The following is a 17171-nucleotide window of genomic DNA, read 5'->3' as shown; positions in this document are numbered from 1 at the left end:
AGCTGGAGCCCTCCTGGCTCCTGTGCCCTCCCAGAGCCACATCACCCCGATGCCTTGGGTTCCTAAACTGGCCCTAACTGACCCCCACACCCCTCCAGTACTCCTGAAATAGTTTTCCAAGATGAAGGCAAAGAAAGAAAACCAGCAGAGGAAAGACATTGTGGTCTTACCACCAAAACAGCCCTCAGAAAAGAAAATGGAGTTTGCAATTTTCTGCACAGATGGAGAACTAGATCTGAAAGCATTACATCCCCTATTTATGATGGGGATTTTTTTGCAAGGCATTATTAGAAGGAAGCTTGTCAGCTCTGCTGAGAAACTTGGCAAACACCAGGGCAGACCAGTCTCACTCTTTCACACAGCTGGATTTTCTGCAGCTCAAGTATTTTTCCCTCTTACTCTTGGCCCATCCAAAGATGAGTGCTGAATTTCCCTTAGCATTACCCACAGGTTAATTTGTTATTAAGTTTAGGCTCAGTTTAACATCTTGGCGTGCAATCTAAATAAAACCAAAACCAAATGTCCTTCATTTCTGCTGAAACCACCCTCGGTTTGGCTCAGCTGCCTTTGGTGTCACTGGAGGGTGAACAGGAGATCCATTTCTGGTAGGTAACCTAAATATCCTCCATGCAACTTTGAAATACATTGCCATAAAGTAATTATTTGTCATGGAATGAGACTGGCCAGAACCTGAACACGCTCCATTGGCTCTGACCTAGCTGTGAAATACTTACTGCAGGAAAGGAAGATACACCAGACACATGAGCTGTAGGAAGGGTGCAGAAAAACCTCAGGCACAACTTCTTACTGCAGGATCAAAGGTGGGATTTCCTACCTTACATCCACAGAGGCTGAAGGGAAGAGTGCATGAAAACCCGCCAGGCACGGTCCTGCCCCCTGTATAACTTTGTTCCTGGCCTAATTCTGTACCTTCCACAGCCTGACTGTGACACTGCAACCAGAGCGGTGCCAATGGAAAGGGGAAAAAGCTCATCAGTGTTATGAGTAAGTGCAGTGACACTGGGCCTGGAGAGCAGGGAATGTGGAGCTGACCTTTGGTTAACTCATTATCTGCACTAAGAGCATGCAGCTGACTCTTCCAGTCCATTTTGTTTTCTTCTGCCCATGGGATATTTACAGGCAGCTTTAAAGAGTCTCCAAAGTCACCTGCAGAAAGTACCCAGTAATCTCATTCTGCAAATTGCTGTCTGACTAGGACTTGTCATGCTCTTTCCTGCTTTTTCCAGTGTGTTTGAAGTGCCTTACTTAGGTGTGATTGAGCTGATAAATCAATTTATAGGAATTCTTTCTGTTGATCAAATAATTCTGCTTAAGGGCATTTCCAAAATACTGATGTTTACCATTTCAGTCACAGCAGATTACTTCACATGCAGAGATGAAACCATTACCAAACTATTTAACTATTAAAAGTCCTTGACACAGACACCTGAACTTCAGAAAAAAATTAGCAAGTTCAAAGATTTTGAAGCTCATGTTGGTTTTGTGGACCTATTCTACACAGTAAAGAAAATCAGAATTAGTCTCTATTACTGTCAATCATTTAAGAGATTGAGGCCTCTTTGTGCTACTCAGAATCTGAACAGAGAGCTGTAAACAGGGGAAGAACAGCTAGAAAGATTTCTGTGTGCTAAAATGGGTATTTACATAAGCCTCCTGAAAATTAGGTTATGTATCAATGTGCTACATTTATGAAATCATAACAAACACACCACTCTAGTAATTGCACTTGTCTGGCTTTAAATAAAAGTATCCTGCAGTGGCATAAGTAAAGAAGGAAACAGAAGGACAAGTTCTTACTTGTGCCCAAGTTCATGTGCAATTGTGAATGCCAGATTGAGACCATTGTCTTCAGCAAGAACACATTTTCTCTTGGCACTGCAGACACCTCCTAGGTAAGCAATTCCTGCAACAGAAACACAGAGAATGTTCCCATCAGAACCAGTGAAACAGCTCATTCATCCAAAACATGCAGCAGTAACAGCCAAAGTGATCAAAAATGCAACCAGAATGAAAAATATTAGAGCAGTTTCCATACAAAGTCATCTGAGTATTTTCTTCCTCACCCTAGTGAAGAATCAATCCAGAGTTTTGTCAGACAGGAAATAAGTAAAACACACTCACCCTCGCTGCTTTTGTTGGAAAATATATTTCACTGTGTCAAAAATATATTTCACTGACCCAAAAATTCATCTAAACTTGTCTGCTTATACCCTCTACTAGAGCATTAGAAGATGCAGTGAAGGAACCTGAACAAGCATTTAAATTGAGTTCTGATTTTCAGAATGAAGTCAGGGAGCAGGAATAAAACAATAAAGCAGAGACTCTGAAAAGATCTTACATTTTCCCTTATTTTCACTCTTAAAAGAGAGTGTCAGAGCCAGGAGAGCTGGCAAAGTGCTGCTGGTGAGTCACTAAGCCAATGTAGGTGGCACAAGTCTCCTATTACTGAGTGGAATTTAGGATTTAATCCATGCACAGTATTCTCCTGTTTGTGTGGGCACCACGAACGGTTTGAGGCTGAGGCCAAAAAGGAATTCAAAAGTTATGGCATGGAACCTCTGCTATGGAAAAACAATAGTCCTCATCTGCCCTTCCTGCAGCCAGAGTGGCCCCTGCTGAAAGTGCCACTGCACTTGGGAATGCTGTGCTGGCACCAGAGGCTAGCTCAGGGTGTCCCAGTGCATGTATCTGCTTTGCTCTGTATTTAACAGCACACAAGGAATCTATTTCCTCACTGCAGTACTGGTTCCATGGATGGAGCTGCCTTTAAGGAGCAGACCATGACCATGCAATGGAGCCATGATCTCCCAGTTTTCTTTTTTTCTTCTTTTCGTCTCAGAGTTGACAAAGCGGTGTTTATCAGGGTGCAAATGTAAAACTTTAGACCTGGAAGAAGTCCAGCTCTGTTTTAATGTGATTTGACAACAATAAGGATGGGGATATTAGTTGCCAGGGGTGTTTTGGATGGAATGAAGGGATGGGAAACAGCCTTCTACTTCAGCACTTGCAGTGAAGAGTGTGGCAGAAATCAGGCACTAACACTTGCTTACTTTAAAAATGCTGACTGTGAAAGGGCAAATCCATACCACAAACAAACAAACAAAGAGATCAAAATTTAACCTTTTAAATCAATGGCCTAAAAGGCTGGATTTCAGCACTCTTCCTGGACTCACTTGCTTTTTACATGCAGAATAGTCCAAAGGACATCAAGGAATTGCTCAGGAAGGAACAGACTTCTTTGGGAAAGATTTTTGAGATTGCAAGCTCAGTCCACACCCACCTGGTGGCCCAATGAATGTGCCCCTTTTTGGTCAAAGGGAAGCCAAAAACGAGTATTTGAGTCAGCTGAAAGACACTTTTAGTGAATAAGGAGAAATATTTTGGTTCCCTTTCAGCAGTTTTAGGCAGAAATTACCAGAGCAGGACTTTTAACAAAAGTGTTTTATTCCAACCACTAAACCTGATTATTCCACCTTTGTCTTCCATTAACCTGTGCCAATGTCTCTCTCAGTTGTGTCTGACACATGAGGTTTTAAATGGGGAGCAACAATTGCATTTCAGGCTCAGGGTCAATCAGGCAAGTCACTTTTGCTTTAAATTATTCATGCCAAGTTCCTTCTGAGAGATTTTATAAAATGAGGCTGGGTCAATGTTTGCCATCAAGGTGATGGAAGGGGGCAACATTCCCATTTTTGGGAGGTGTGCTGCAGCAGAACAGTCTAGCATTCTACCAATATATTAAAATATGTTAAATAACAATTAAAACGTCAAATACATTATCCCAAATAGTAATTCTTCTGAAGTCTTTGTTTAGTGGCTCTAATCCCCACTGAACCTGGAAATGCATATCCACATTATTATTTTGGCTTCTGCTCTGCACTAAAACCCTCATTATTCAAAGGTGGAAAAGAAATGATTAAGGACTTGTATATCCACCAGTGGTCAAAGAAGTAGTGACTGTGGCTCAGTTACAGACTCTGAGTCATCTATTTTTATTAGCTATTTTCAGTGCTTAATGTGAATCCTGTGTGGCCATTTTATAAGATCTGCAATGATCAATTAAACAAATGTAGCCATTTAAAATTAGTTTATTATTACAGAAACGGACTGGGCAGAGAAACTCAATCCTGGAAGAGCAGAAACCTTTGGAGTACATGGAATGAACTCAGTAAGAAGTCCAGCTTGTGAACTGCTGAGTGCTTATTAATAAGAGTCATTCTGGAACAGCAAGCCAGTTATAACAAATTGGTATCACATTTTAAGCCTGAAAAAGCTTGCCTTAAAAACGTTTTTGAAATCTATTTTTTCTATCAAACTATTTCCTAAGACTATAATTTTCCTTTGGACCAATATATTTTAGCATTAATTCCTTTCACCAGAATATCAACAGCAAATAAATTATTGATCTGCAAACATACTCCAGTTCTTCAGTAAATCTATCTGAACCAATAACATAAATGCAACCTTTCTGTAAGCCAGTACAATGATCCACATAACTGATATGCAGAGAAAAATACACCTTTAACCAACAACAATAGTAGCACAATGCCTTGGTAGCTGCATTAACATGATTTATGTCTTCATTGGGATGAATGGAAACTGTTGTTTGCCTCTTAAATTTCCAGATTTTTATCTGAGCCTTTCAAGTCTGCAGAACTGGAATAAAAACTTCACAAATTCTGACATGTTTGTGAAAATCTTGGCGTACCATGGTTCTACCAGGCTGGGAATAATATAAGAGGAAATGCTTTTATTTGGTAATTTTGCCTCTGGCCCTGTCTGTGAGACAGGTGTGTGCGTGTGAAAATGAAAAATAGGGAAGGAAGCTGAACTGGGATTTTTGGTTTTTATATTTTAAGAAAACCCCACACTTCTCATGTGCCTCTGCAAATATACAGATAGTGACTTTCTTTGGGGGAAAAATGTCCTTATCTTTCAGATATGCTGTCAGCAATTACCACAAATGTATTTTTAATATATAAAAAAGGTCAAGCAGGAGCATCAGTGGAAGAGGGAAAGGAAAGCCAATTACTATTTTTACTATTACCAAGCACAAGGGTTCTTTCCTTTCTCTCCAGAGAAATTACATAATTACAGCCCATAACTTCTGTGCTTGGGCTTGGACACGCAGAGCTATCTGCACTTCCACAGCAAAGCCTGGGACACAGGCAACTGTGTAAACTCACAGTTATCCAAAAACTTGTCATACATAAACAGTTTGCAGCTGTTGGCCTTCCTGCCAGCTATGAGCCCTCCACCAGCAGTATCTCCAAGGGGAATGATCCCATCGCTCCCCCCAGCCCAGCAAGGCATGAGGATATTACACACTTGCCACAGGGATGGCCAAAGCTGGGAGAAGACAAGTCCTGGTGTGTGGGTTCCCGTTTTGTCCTACTCCAAACACCTGGGGCTCCCTCCTAATGGCTCTGGAGTATTCACTCAGCAAGTGGTTCGTCCAGGTACTCCAGCTTTCAACTCTCTAATGTCTTGTTTTCATTGCACTCCTAATACTTTAATCTCTTCTTTTGCCAACCACCTCTGGATACAGAACTTTTACTTGATTAAAACTTGGCTGGCTCTCCTCCTGCTCAGTGTATTTGCTGTTGGGAAGGGAGCCAAACTCCCAGTCCTGAAGTCTGCTTGGCACAGACAGAGACTCCCTGCACATCCACATGCTCAGAGCAAACCTCCCATTCCCCATCAGTACTAGTTTGGTGTTGAGCTGATGTTTTTCTCATCCTCCCATGATTTTCAATTTGTGCAGCTCGCACATTGCCATCAATTACATTCCTGTAGCCTCTCTTAACATCCTACAGGAGTAAAATCAGGAAACCCTGAAGTGATTCATGCTCTGCCTTTCCATTCAATGGCAATGATATGTTTGACAGAGATGCCCTGCCTGTATTTACACATCAAGTCAGTCACCAAGGGAATCTTCCAGTGCTTGTGATACTTAAAATGAAAAATACTTCTCCCTTTCTATAGAGCCTACATAGAAAAGGTTCCAAAATTTAAGAAACATTAAAGAAGAAACCCACTAAACTGCCTCCAAGATAGGTACTAACACTGCTCTACAGCTGAATAAACACAGGTCTCAAGAGCCAGCAGTATCCAGGTGAAAAAGAACTGTATCCATGGAAGGGCCCTCTCCAGCACATACAACACAGACAGGCTAAGGCTGTCACCACTGAGCCTCCAGGCCAAGTCTGGTTTATAGGGATCATCCAGAAAAGTGAACAGGGTGAGCTGTTCCTCCATTTTATGAGAATGTCCTAATTCAAAGCTGGACGTGCAATCTTAGTGGCACAGATTAATTTGGCTTAATGCTGGATAGTCCTCTAAAATGCCAATTTCTGTTAATCTTGCACTAACAACATGGTTTCCATTAGAGTTTAATATTCACGTATGGAAACTGTTTCCCTTAGCAATAATGTTCATTGTTACTGCATTTAACAAAAACCACACAGGAAACAACACACTCATCATGAACCACAACTACAGAAACTACAGTGCAACCATCCAGGGCACGAGACACAGCTGCAGTCAGGTAGGAAAACAAATTCATAATCACACCAGGGCAAGTCACAATATTTTGAACTCAAGTCTTTATAGAGGAAGAGCTTCTGATGTCATGGACCAACTGATGGAAGCCACCAGGACTCCTGAGAATATCCACCAGATCCTGACTTTCTGTACCTGGGCAACTTGTTGCAAATGTGCCCATCAGCACAGAATCCTCTTCTCCCTTGGGAGAATATAGCCTGTCCTGAATTTCAACATGACCCCTGTAAAAGCTCTGTTCACCATGACCTGCAGGGATGCAGCACAACTTTCCCAGAATTCAGACAGCTGTAGTGTCCTGTAGTGCCCAATAAAATAACTTCTTCCTCTGAAAACATTGTCATTTCCAGTGTACACAACTGCTGTCAGAATCCTAAAAGCCCAGCAAGAAAAATAAACAGCTGAAACACAAAGTGTAGGTACTTTCTGAATCTCCTGATTTTCATAACACTCACCCTGAAGGACTAACAGATCAAATCTCTCCCGATATTCACAGTACCAGCTGATGTTTCTGGAGCTCACAAGGATGAACTCCTCAGAACACAAGGTCCTCGTAGCACAAATGAGTGAAATGCTCAATTCCTTTGGCAGGAGATAGTTTTCTGATTATTAGGAATAACTAGACATACTTGGCCTTGAATATTGGTATGACACCCAAGGGCCTAATGAGCGGCCCTGGATAACATTTCACAAGACCAGGGCTCTAGCTGAATAAGCAGATTCAACCACGTGCCTTAATCTTTGTGAAAGGACTGTGATTCAGGCAGAAACACCCAAATTTTAGCTATGGCACCACTGCCATAGTTCATAGTTCAAGAGAACTTCTCAGTCAATTCTTTCATCCCACGCTGGAGCCCAGGCAGGAGTGCACTGCCCATTTCCAAACAAATTACCTGACACCTAAAACAGCTGCCCTCCTCAGTACCTTCCTGATAAAAATACCTTTGTGAGGCCAGACCTCTTCATGTGTGTAAACCTGCAGAGGCAGCAAGATTTAATCATCAGAGCTTAAAGGAGTGCTTTTGCTATCTTCCTTTTCTCTGTTTAATTACCCCGCAGGACAGCGATTAATGGAACATGTGGAATCCCCTCCCCAGCACGGCCAACCCTCAGCTTCACCTCTCAGTCTTTCTGCAGGGCTTTTCTGTTTCTTGGGAACTCTCCTGAGGTTTTACAAGTTTAATGGATGAATCATTTATCTGCTCCTTTACCAACCTGCCCACACACAGACATTCCCCAAGACGGCAAGAGCTTGATTCCAATGTTATTTGCATTGGATTTACACTCTGCTAATTCACTGATTTAGGCAGAGGGGGCTGCCCAGACAGTAGAAAAGCTCTGGAGACAGAGACCTCTCCTAGTTTCATGAATATCTGTCCTCACCCACACCAGCAAAGCTGTTTCAGACACCAAATGCAGTGACATAAGACAGCTGAGAGATGTTCTAGCACTTTTTAAGATCCCTTTAACCAAAGTCTACAAAAACATTATTCATGCTGCATTACAAGAGCAGACAATCTTTGGAAACCCTCAGAGGTTTGGCACGGGCATCTCTGAAACCACATTCCCTTCCAGTGCCATCCACCAGGACTTGTGATCACAAACACAAATATGCACCACACTGACCGTACCTGAGGAGAGGTGTGGTGCTCACTGGATTTCAGAGAAAGCTGGAAACAAGCACCCTGCTCAGCCCCATGGAGCAGATATCCATCAGTGACACAGGCACCACTGATCTTGCCTTGCAGCAAGGGAATGCACTAAAAGCCCACCTGAAGTTCTTTCAGCCCTACTTTTCTAAGCTTTTATGATAAAACACCAGGATCTAGGACCTCAGCAAAGCAGGAGATAAAAGAAATTCCCTGTCTCTCTGACATCTGCTCTTTGTTCAGCGTGACATCCTCCATGCCATTAATGGCTCCTCCCTTTCAGCAAACCATCACTCCCCTGGATGACAGCACATTAATAAATCCTCCCATCCAAGGAGACATGAGGAGTGCCTTAATTAACTGGGGCAGAGGAAGCAGGGTATCATCTCCATGTTTACTCTACTTTGATATGCTAACAGCCACATTCCAGAGAGCTTCTCCCCAACACTCCCCAGAGCCTGGGCTGCTGCTGAATGCAGATCTCAAACAGCTCCTTCCTGCAATCCTGTTTCTCTAGTTAAATATGGACTTTGGGGCATTTAGTCCAAATCAGACCACCATTCCTGAATGCTGATTCCCAAATCCAGGCAGTTAATTCACCATCTGCTTACAGACATCACTGCCTGGTGCTGAAAGTCTCCATGCTCACACACACACAGGGATTCCATGGGCTTGATAACTCCAAGTGAGATATATTAGGACAGCTGTTGAGAGGAAAGGCAGAGAAAGAGCTGGCCAGGTGGATTTGAGAGAGGGATTCCACTTGGGATTGGACTGAGTGAGTTAACACACCATGGTGGGAAGAATACAGAAGCCTGGCATAATTCAAATTTAGTGAACAAGGCAGGAAGAGAAACGGGAAGAGATAAGGGAATGAGAAGAGACAGGGACAGAAAAGTAGCAAATGGAGATAATATGGGTTTTCCAGAAGGCTTCAGGAAACATGACTTTGATCTCGTAGGCAGCAGGGAGTCACTTCTGAGGGAGGCAGGGGTCAAGGAGGGCAGGAGATAAGATCAGAAAGGAAGATGAGCTCCCTGAGAATGTCTGTGTGTACTTACTGCTGGAGAAAAATGGATCTCCAGCCCGAGTCAGAAGTCTCTGGCACCATGGGTTCACTTGAGGAATTACTGAACAAGTCTGAGGGCATGGATTATTCAGGCAGGGAGGTGGGGGCAAAACCTGGCACTGAGCATAAAGGAGGGACAGCTGTTGGAACTGGTATAGGAACAAGAGATGGAAATCGGAGAGATAGAAGATAGCAAGAGAAAATGAGAGAGGCACAGGGGACAATGTTGTTCAGGGATATCTCACACCAGAAAAGAATCTGATCTGGCAGAAGGCAGCAGAGATCTGATGCTTTTGAAAGGCTACAGGAACAGAGACTGAGAACTCAAAGAAAACATCACCAACAACTGTGAAACCAAGCTGCAAATCAGGATTTGGATCCTGGCCCTTGAAAGTCACCTCTGCCTGGGGCTCAAAGGCATTGGACTTGAATATCTTGTGTTGGACTCATGGTGTTCAGTGGAGGAACCTGCCAGTCCTTCCTACAAGCTGCTGTAGAGTTAAGCAAGACCTTCCTTTCCCACATGCATGGGAACATCAGCCTGACAATATGAAAAAGGCAGGCAGCCCATCAAGGCAGCAGCAGGACTGAGCACTGGATTCAGGGTTTGTGGAGCTGGGTAGTTGTCTTTCACTGCAGTGGCTGCAGCACATAGACACAGGATAAAAATGACTCCGCATCTCTCACCCTTCCCTTTCCCAGCTGTTATTAAACATCAGTATTTCAGTATTTTAATTTTGACCTGTGCTGTCTGGTGGAAGAGGTCTGAACTCAAGAATTGCATCAGTTGTCCCCTAAGCTGCATCTTTCAGGAAATAAATAACTCACCAAAAAGAGAGAAAAATATAACTCTGCCATTCCCACCACTCTGCTACATGCCTATGTCAGTCTGCCAACACCTATCCTCAGGATGGATTCCCACCTGCAGGTTTCCATCTCCCAAGGAATGGAAAAGCAACCCTGGCACTGCCTCCCATAGCTGCAGCCCTGCAAACTGTGTAAGGTTTCAAAACCAGCCTTGGGGCTATTTTCATCTTCCTTTTTTCAGATAAGTTCTGTCAATTCACTTTTGGACTTGTCAGTTTGTCCCTGCAACTCATCTGAGCCACCTGCTTCAACAGAGGGCTTGAATTCAGAGAGAAGGAAGAAAAATATCAAATCAGAGCTTTTAATGAGACTGTTAAACAAATAAGAACATGGAATTCAGCAGCAGGGATTCTGCAGCCTTTAAATTCCTCACTATATCTCCCTTCCAGAATGAAGAGACAAGGTCAGACTTGGCAATAAATCAGAAAAAATATTTGGAGTCTCTGTACCAAACAGCATCTGCTTTAAGAGCAAACAGTCAGGGTCCAGCATTCAGTTCCAATTTTTCCCTTTCTGTAGTTAGAAACACTAAGAAACTCAAGAAGCTTTGCAAATTAAACTAAAATATTCTTTTAACAGTTCCAAGAGCTTTCCCAAGCCATGCCTAGCTCACCCTGCTGTGGTGTTGGTCAGGGGTGGGCTCATGAGCAAGGATCAGTCCTGCAATGGTTAAACAACATTCAGTAACGTGCAGTGAACAATGTTTCAGTGTCTGGAGAGTGTCAGCCCAGTCTGCTGAACGTTTTGGAGATGGCTGAACACCTGTGCTGCTGATGAATGGCATTTTTCCACAGCTCCCCATTAAATTGTTTCCATGTTCTTACAGAATGACTCAGCAATCATTACTCTCAAAACCTGAATAAACCTATACTTTTGAAACATGCTAATATTTAAAGTGTATTTTATTTTTAGGTGCTGTATGCATGTCAAAGCTTTCTCTTGGCTACTTTAGAGCAGCTCAGGTGAGCTGCAGGGAAGGCAGGCCAGCACATGGGATGATGCTCAGTGATCAAACCCCAAACAGATGCTTTTCCAAATTGCTCCTGTGATATTTTTCATCTGTAGCTCCCACATCCTGACTTCCAGGGCTGCTGAAGCTCTTGGCTTCACATTGGTGAGCTGCCAGCCAGCACTGATAAACTTATTTAGAAATTCTTGATTCAGTCCTTCTGTTTTAATTCTTTGCTGAGTGCTGATTTAACCTCACAGCCTGACTTGACAAGGCTGACAAACCCGAGGGCTGTGCCTGATAAGGGTAATGGGGTTGAGTTACTCTGTTTAGTCAGAACTTGCGTTGAAAAGCTGGTCCCCAGCACCTCCCCTCAGCAACCCTGGCTGATACCTCTGCTGCCAGGGGTGGGCAGTGAAAATGATCCTTCCATGGCAGCAGGCAGTGCCATGGCTCTGCTCCTCTCCTCACACACCTCCAACAGGCATCCCATTTGTTCTGGCACAGCACGACAGCACCGAGGAAAGGGAGGTGAGAATAAATAAAAAAACCTCTAAACTTATGTCAAAATTAATGGCTTGATTTCCTAGAGATTACCACTTCCACTTGGGGCTCCTGATGTAAACTTGGATTATGCAATCTTTCCCTCACTGGCAGCATCAGAGGGAGATGGCTCCTTCCTCTGCTTCGTTTCCTAATTTTCAGAAAACTTCTGAAAGCCTAATATTTCTGACCTCCATACCCTCAAGTTTGATTCCAATTTGCCAACAGGTTATAAAAATATTAGAGAACAACCATCACTGGGGGACATAGACATGAGCACAAAGCACACACAGGGCATAGACACACTCACCAAACCAGGTTAAAATATTTGGGTTCCTGCCAACCCAAAGGGCCTCTCCTCTGGGTTCCCAAACAGAGCTGGCCATCCTGGAACCCTCTCCCCAGGAAGGGAACGACCCACAGGGTGGTTTATGCAGACATAAACACATCACAGCATCAGCCTGACTGAAGAGAAGCAATGGCTAATTTCAGAGGTAACATGGCTGGAGATATTTTTAATATGTCCTGAATCTAGTTTTTTAAGTACCCCTTTGTCTAGATTCCTCAAAGATGAAATGTCACCTTTACAGCCACCAGCTACAGAGATATTCTCACTCTGAAAAAGACCAGCCTGAGCTTTTCTCACACTTCATAAAAAGAAATCTCTCATGTTCAAACTTGAGCTCCAGTGAAAGAAAACACAAATTTGGATGAATACCACTGAGCTCCTTGCAATGACTGACAGCAGCCAGAGAGTCCCTGGTGCCTCACAGACACAAGCCAAGGCACAGTCCCAGTCCTGGGGCCTTTATGGACAGAATTCAGAAGTGGCAGCCCGGGAGGTTGACAGTGACAGCACTAAAGAAAATTGTCACAGATCCTGCAGGAGCCAGGGGACATTTTGTGTTCATGTTACAGCTCCAGCGCTTTGTGCTGAAGTTCTCTTAACAGGGAGAGAACTGCGTCTTCTAGTCCCACGTGTTTCTAAATAGAACACCCCCAGGAAATGCAGGAGATCCTCAATACCTGCCTGGGTGACACTTCCAGTTCTGAGCCAAATCCCCGCGTCCCTGACTGAGAATTCTGCCCTGAGTGTGCAGCACAGTTTGCAGGATCTCCTCAGCTGCCAAACCCCACTTAGGGCTCCTGGAGGGAGCCTGCAGCAGGAACAGCAGCAGGAACAGCTCACTCCCCAGCTACACAGGTTGGGTATTCTTGAACCAGCCTGCCTGGGAGCCCAGTGGCAGTGGCCTCCTGGCAGCTGCCATATTATGAGAAGCATTTCCCAACAAAGCCACCTGATTAGTGATAACATAATCAGCTTCACGGCATCCCCACAGAACAAGCTGGATGTGTACTACATCCACTCTAACAGGACCAAAATCAGCCTAGGTTTGATCAAAATCCCACTGGAACCAACAAATTATAACCCCAGATTTGGAGAAGTGCATTAAATAATTTCCTGACTTCTTTTACTCAGTTTCCACCCCCAGAAGGTTGATCTTTGTCTTTTTTCTTAAGTGCAAAGCCAGGAAGCTTTATTTACCTCTGTGTTCAGCACGCTGCGGCTCACAGACACCCGTGCATGGGTCCTGCACCTCTGCAAACCCATCAGTGCACTGAACAAAAATCCTGGCCACAGCAGGCAACAGCTGGGGTTCTTCATCATGCAAAGGGCCAAATGCTCTCAGAATCCAGACCTTTGCTCTGAGCCAGGAGCATCACACCCTCCCCAGTTCCTCAGATGCAGAGAGACATCCCAGGGAATGCCAACGCAGGAGGGCTGCACCCGGAACCTCTGCCCCTCACTTGGCTCCCCAGAGGGAGAAGGGAAATGGGAAGATCCAAGTGAGACAGATAACCCATAGAAAGAAGTCTGGGGCAAAATCAGAGAACATCGTGGAAGAGGGAATAAGATACCAGGAGGAAGAATATGAAACTGAAATATAATTATTGAACTCTGGTGAGGTAACAGACATTGCTGAAAGGAAACTGCAAAGTTTAGAACTTCAGCAGCCCTCATTAACACTTCTGCAGGATCCCAGGATCCCCACAGGAAAGTATCACTATTCAGATGCTGCTGAATGTGGTACAGGTCAGACAGGAATCACAGGAAAAACCATCTGGCAGGGCAGAGCAGCTCCAGTGAACAATGCTGCCCCTCTGAAGTGAACAGACACTTGGAAGAGTCATCAAAGGGACTAGAAGAAGCACCAATACTTCCCCAGGAGCCAGGACACAGGTCAAGAGAGCTATAGCAGGAATTTCATCCACTCTTGGACCCAGACAAGACCAAGCTGGAGACAACATTTGCTCTCTGACTGACAGAGCCAGAAAAGCAAACAAACTGGAGCACACAAGATTAGAAACATGAGCATACACGTTTCTTAAACAGAAATATAAAATATACATTCTAAATAGAAATCTAACTTCAGTCTCCTATTTTCCTGTCATTTCAAGAACAACAAAGTCTGATTAGACTGATGGACTCATTTTCAATAAATAAAAACATCCACACAGAGTTTCCTAACTTACTGGCCAGTTTTCTTATAAATAACTGCAGTGTTTACACTGTTTGTCTGCTACAGCACAAATATTGCTGCACATGCTGAAGCTTGATGGATGATATTACTAAAACCAACAAGCAGATCCTCAGCAGAACATTCATGTGTACCCAGCAGCCCAGCTATGGCCAGGCAGAGCCTTAGTGCAAACAACCCCACAAAAATGTGTGACACAACCACACAAAACCAACAAACGCCTTCAACCTGCTGACTGCTCATCACCACCAACCAAAGTAGGAATACAAGGCTAATTCCAAGCTAAGCAAACACAGAAATCCTTCACATTCTACAAATCATGCTGAAAGAGTACAGGAGGAGAAAGATATTTGATGGGTTGAGTCTATGGGTTTTACTATTATTATTCTGGTAAGTTCAATGCATTTCTCAGCTGACCCAAAAGGTAAAAAGACTTGTTAAACTACCAGGCAAAACCCTTGCAGATTATAGGATTCTGAACCTGAAATTTAAAAACCTACATAGCAGAACCCTTGTATCCAAATAAAATTCCAAGGAAATCCACTTCTGTTCAAGGGACAGTTTATACACAAATACACACACGCATATATGTATATACACCTGTCAGTGATAATTTGGCTAAAATGTCACTATCTATAGTCACCTTCCTATCTAAACTGGCAAGGACTTGATAAAGAAGCCCCAGTATTTTCTACAAGGAATATCTGATCAAATCTGTATGTGTAAAATTCAAAGTATTCTGCCATGCATTTAGAGACAGTAATTTATTTCCAGAATGTGTCTGTGCATTCTTGGGTCAGCTCAAAATGTCATCACCTTCCCCACAGCACCTGCCATTAATATTTCCAGCCACGGAATGAGCTTGTAGTGGATCACAGCTGGCTGAAGCACACTCCCTACTGCATTTTCAGCACACTGGTAAACACAGGGAACATTTTCAGAGTCTGGTAAACAGAGGGAACATTTTCAGTACTGCAAAGTACTGTTAGATACCCAATTCCTATTTGCATTATGTGGAGTACAATCCCAGCTGAAAAGCTTGGAGCTTGTGCTGAGGCAGTGGGAGAACTGTTAAATAAAACCCAACAACGTTCCAAGGATTTAAAGTGACTTTCAGTCTACTCAGTGCACTTGGTGTAGAAAATCCTGCCAGGACCAGACACCCTGCAAAATGGGTTAGGTATAATACCAGGTCATGTTACCACCAGATGATTAACCAAAGCTTGGAAAAAAACAATTTAAATGAAAAAAAAAAAAAAAATCAGCACAGATCAAACTCCCTTCTTGGGGAAGGGGAGGGAAAGTTTTATGCACACTTCTCAGTGTGGTTTTCTTGGTTATCATCAGTAAAATCTCATCTCTACGTTATTTAAAACTCACTCTCAAAATTGCATTTTGCCTTGGCAGCTGCAAAACAAAAGAAATGTAAAAGTACAGTAAGGAACTGTCCTTCATTTCCTTCCTTTACTCTCACATATCCTGTGTGCAACTGGAATGCTTCTATTTGATTATCCAGTGGAGCAAATGCTACAATGAATGCAATCATGCCTTATTACCCTGCATGTCTGCAGCCTATTGCACAGCTATGTACAGATGTTTTTACACAAGCTTGGTTTTCTAGCTACAGGGTCTATAAAACAATAGGAACTATCTGAAATGTTTTCAAGCCAGAAAAGGATAAAGGCACTGTAAAGCAGTCAACTGGATAAAAGCCATCTATGCCTGACAGGAGAAGAAAAACCTCCGAGGTTTCTCGGTTATAAACGCGTCAGCTTTCTGCAAGTGCTGCAGTCTGCAGCAAACTGACCAGGAATGTGTAAACAGAGGGGAAAATAAGGACCCAGGCAGTGGAAAGAAGGAACACAAACCTCTGGCCTGCTGAAGGACTTAAGCCACTATTTTACTGACCTGAAGAACTGGCTGGTGCCCAAGGAAGTGGAACTGCCTCTGGAAGCCTTGCACCATGGGGATCACAGCTCTGATCTCTCTGGTACAGAGCTTTGGATTGTACTGAGAAAAGGCCCTGTTTACAAATTCATTCACTTCTCTCAATAGATTCTTTTTTTTTACCAATAACATACAGTGCAAAAACCCCTCAATGTGTAGTTTCATGGTCTGTCAGGGAGGCACCAGGAATTAACGGGTATGGCGCCGGGCTGGAAATTGGGATGTGCAAAATCATTCTATGTTCTTGGATGAGAACCAGGGAGAAATGGTTTTTATGAGTCTCATTTTCCCCTGTCCACCTGGCCTGAAGCGTGTCATAGCAGAAAATTCTTCTTTCTGCTGCAGAGAGCCTGAGGTTGGCATTCCCAGCCCAGAGGGGTTATTTATAGAGCACTGACAGCAGGTCTGACACCGTGGAAAAGAAACACTATTTATCTTTCCACAACCTTTTATAACAAAAGGGGAAGTAAGAAGCAGGGTGAGCTATGAAAGCAGAATTGATGATTTTATTTGTTTTATGATCATTCTGGTGAGAATCCCCCAGAGAAACAAACCCTCAGCAAGGGGAAGTGATGGAGCTGCAGAGTGAAGCAGTGCAGCAAGCATGGCAAATCTCCATTTACATGGATGAGGCAAGAGACAAGAGCAGAAATACTACAAACCCCAAAAGACACTAATGGTCTGTCCATAGAACAAACATAATGAGCTTGTTCTGCTCGTGTCTGCCTCAAAGGCTTCTCAGCCTCACACACACAGTAGCCAGGAGCAGTTCCAGAGCTCTTCCTGACAGCTGCTTGGCAGTGTGGGCTTAGCTGGACATTATTTAGGCTCCTGCCTCTCGGTTTGCAAACACAATGACCCCTGTCCGAGATAAACAGCAGAGATTTCTTTAAATCATCATTAATTGCTGCTTGGCCATAAGCAAAGCTTTGGTTCTCAAGCAGAGTCCCACAAATCATCCCTAATTTAGAAAACAATTGAGGCACAAAGATGTCTAGGAAATAAAACTGTAATTCAGAAGTTCT

The 17171-nt window shown here is 43.5% G+C and overlaps 1 protein-coding gene across 3 annotated transcripts in view; it reads right to left on the bottom strand.

Moving 5' to 3' along the window:
• The window catches only part of ADAMTS17 (ADAM metallopeptidase with thrombospondin type 1 motif 17), a 158309-nt gene that overhangs the window by 97539 nt on the left and 43599 nt on the right, over positions 1 to 17171 (bottom strand). For all 3 annotated transcript variants that reach the window (XM_068203621.1, XM_068203623.1, XM_068203624.1), the window contains exon 8: positions 1819 to 1924. In XM_068203621.1, the coding sequence (XP_068059722.1) occupies positions 1819 to 1924 (106 nt within the window). The remainder of the gene's footprint in view (positions 1 to 1818; positions 1925 to 17171) is intronic.

This window comes from Anomalospiza imberbis, chromosome 13 (genome assembly GCF_031753505.1).
Source record: "Anomalospiza imberbis isolate Cuckoo-Finch-1a 21T00152 chromosome 13, ASM3175350v1, whole genome shotgun sequence".
Classification (NCBI taxonomy): Eukaryota; Metazoa; Chordata; class Aves; order Passeriformes; family Viduidae; genus Anomalospiza; species Anomalospiza imberbis.
Note: the sequence above shows the minus strand (reverse complement) of the source record. Positions and strands in the feature narration are given on the sequence as shown.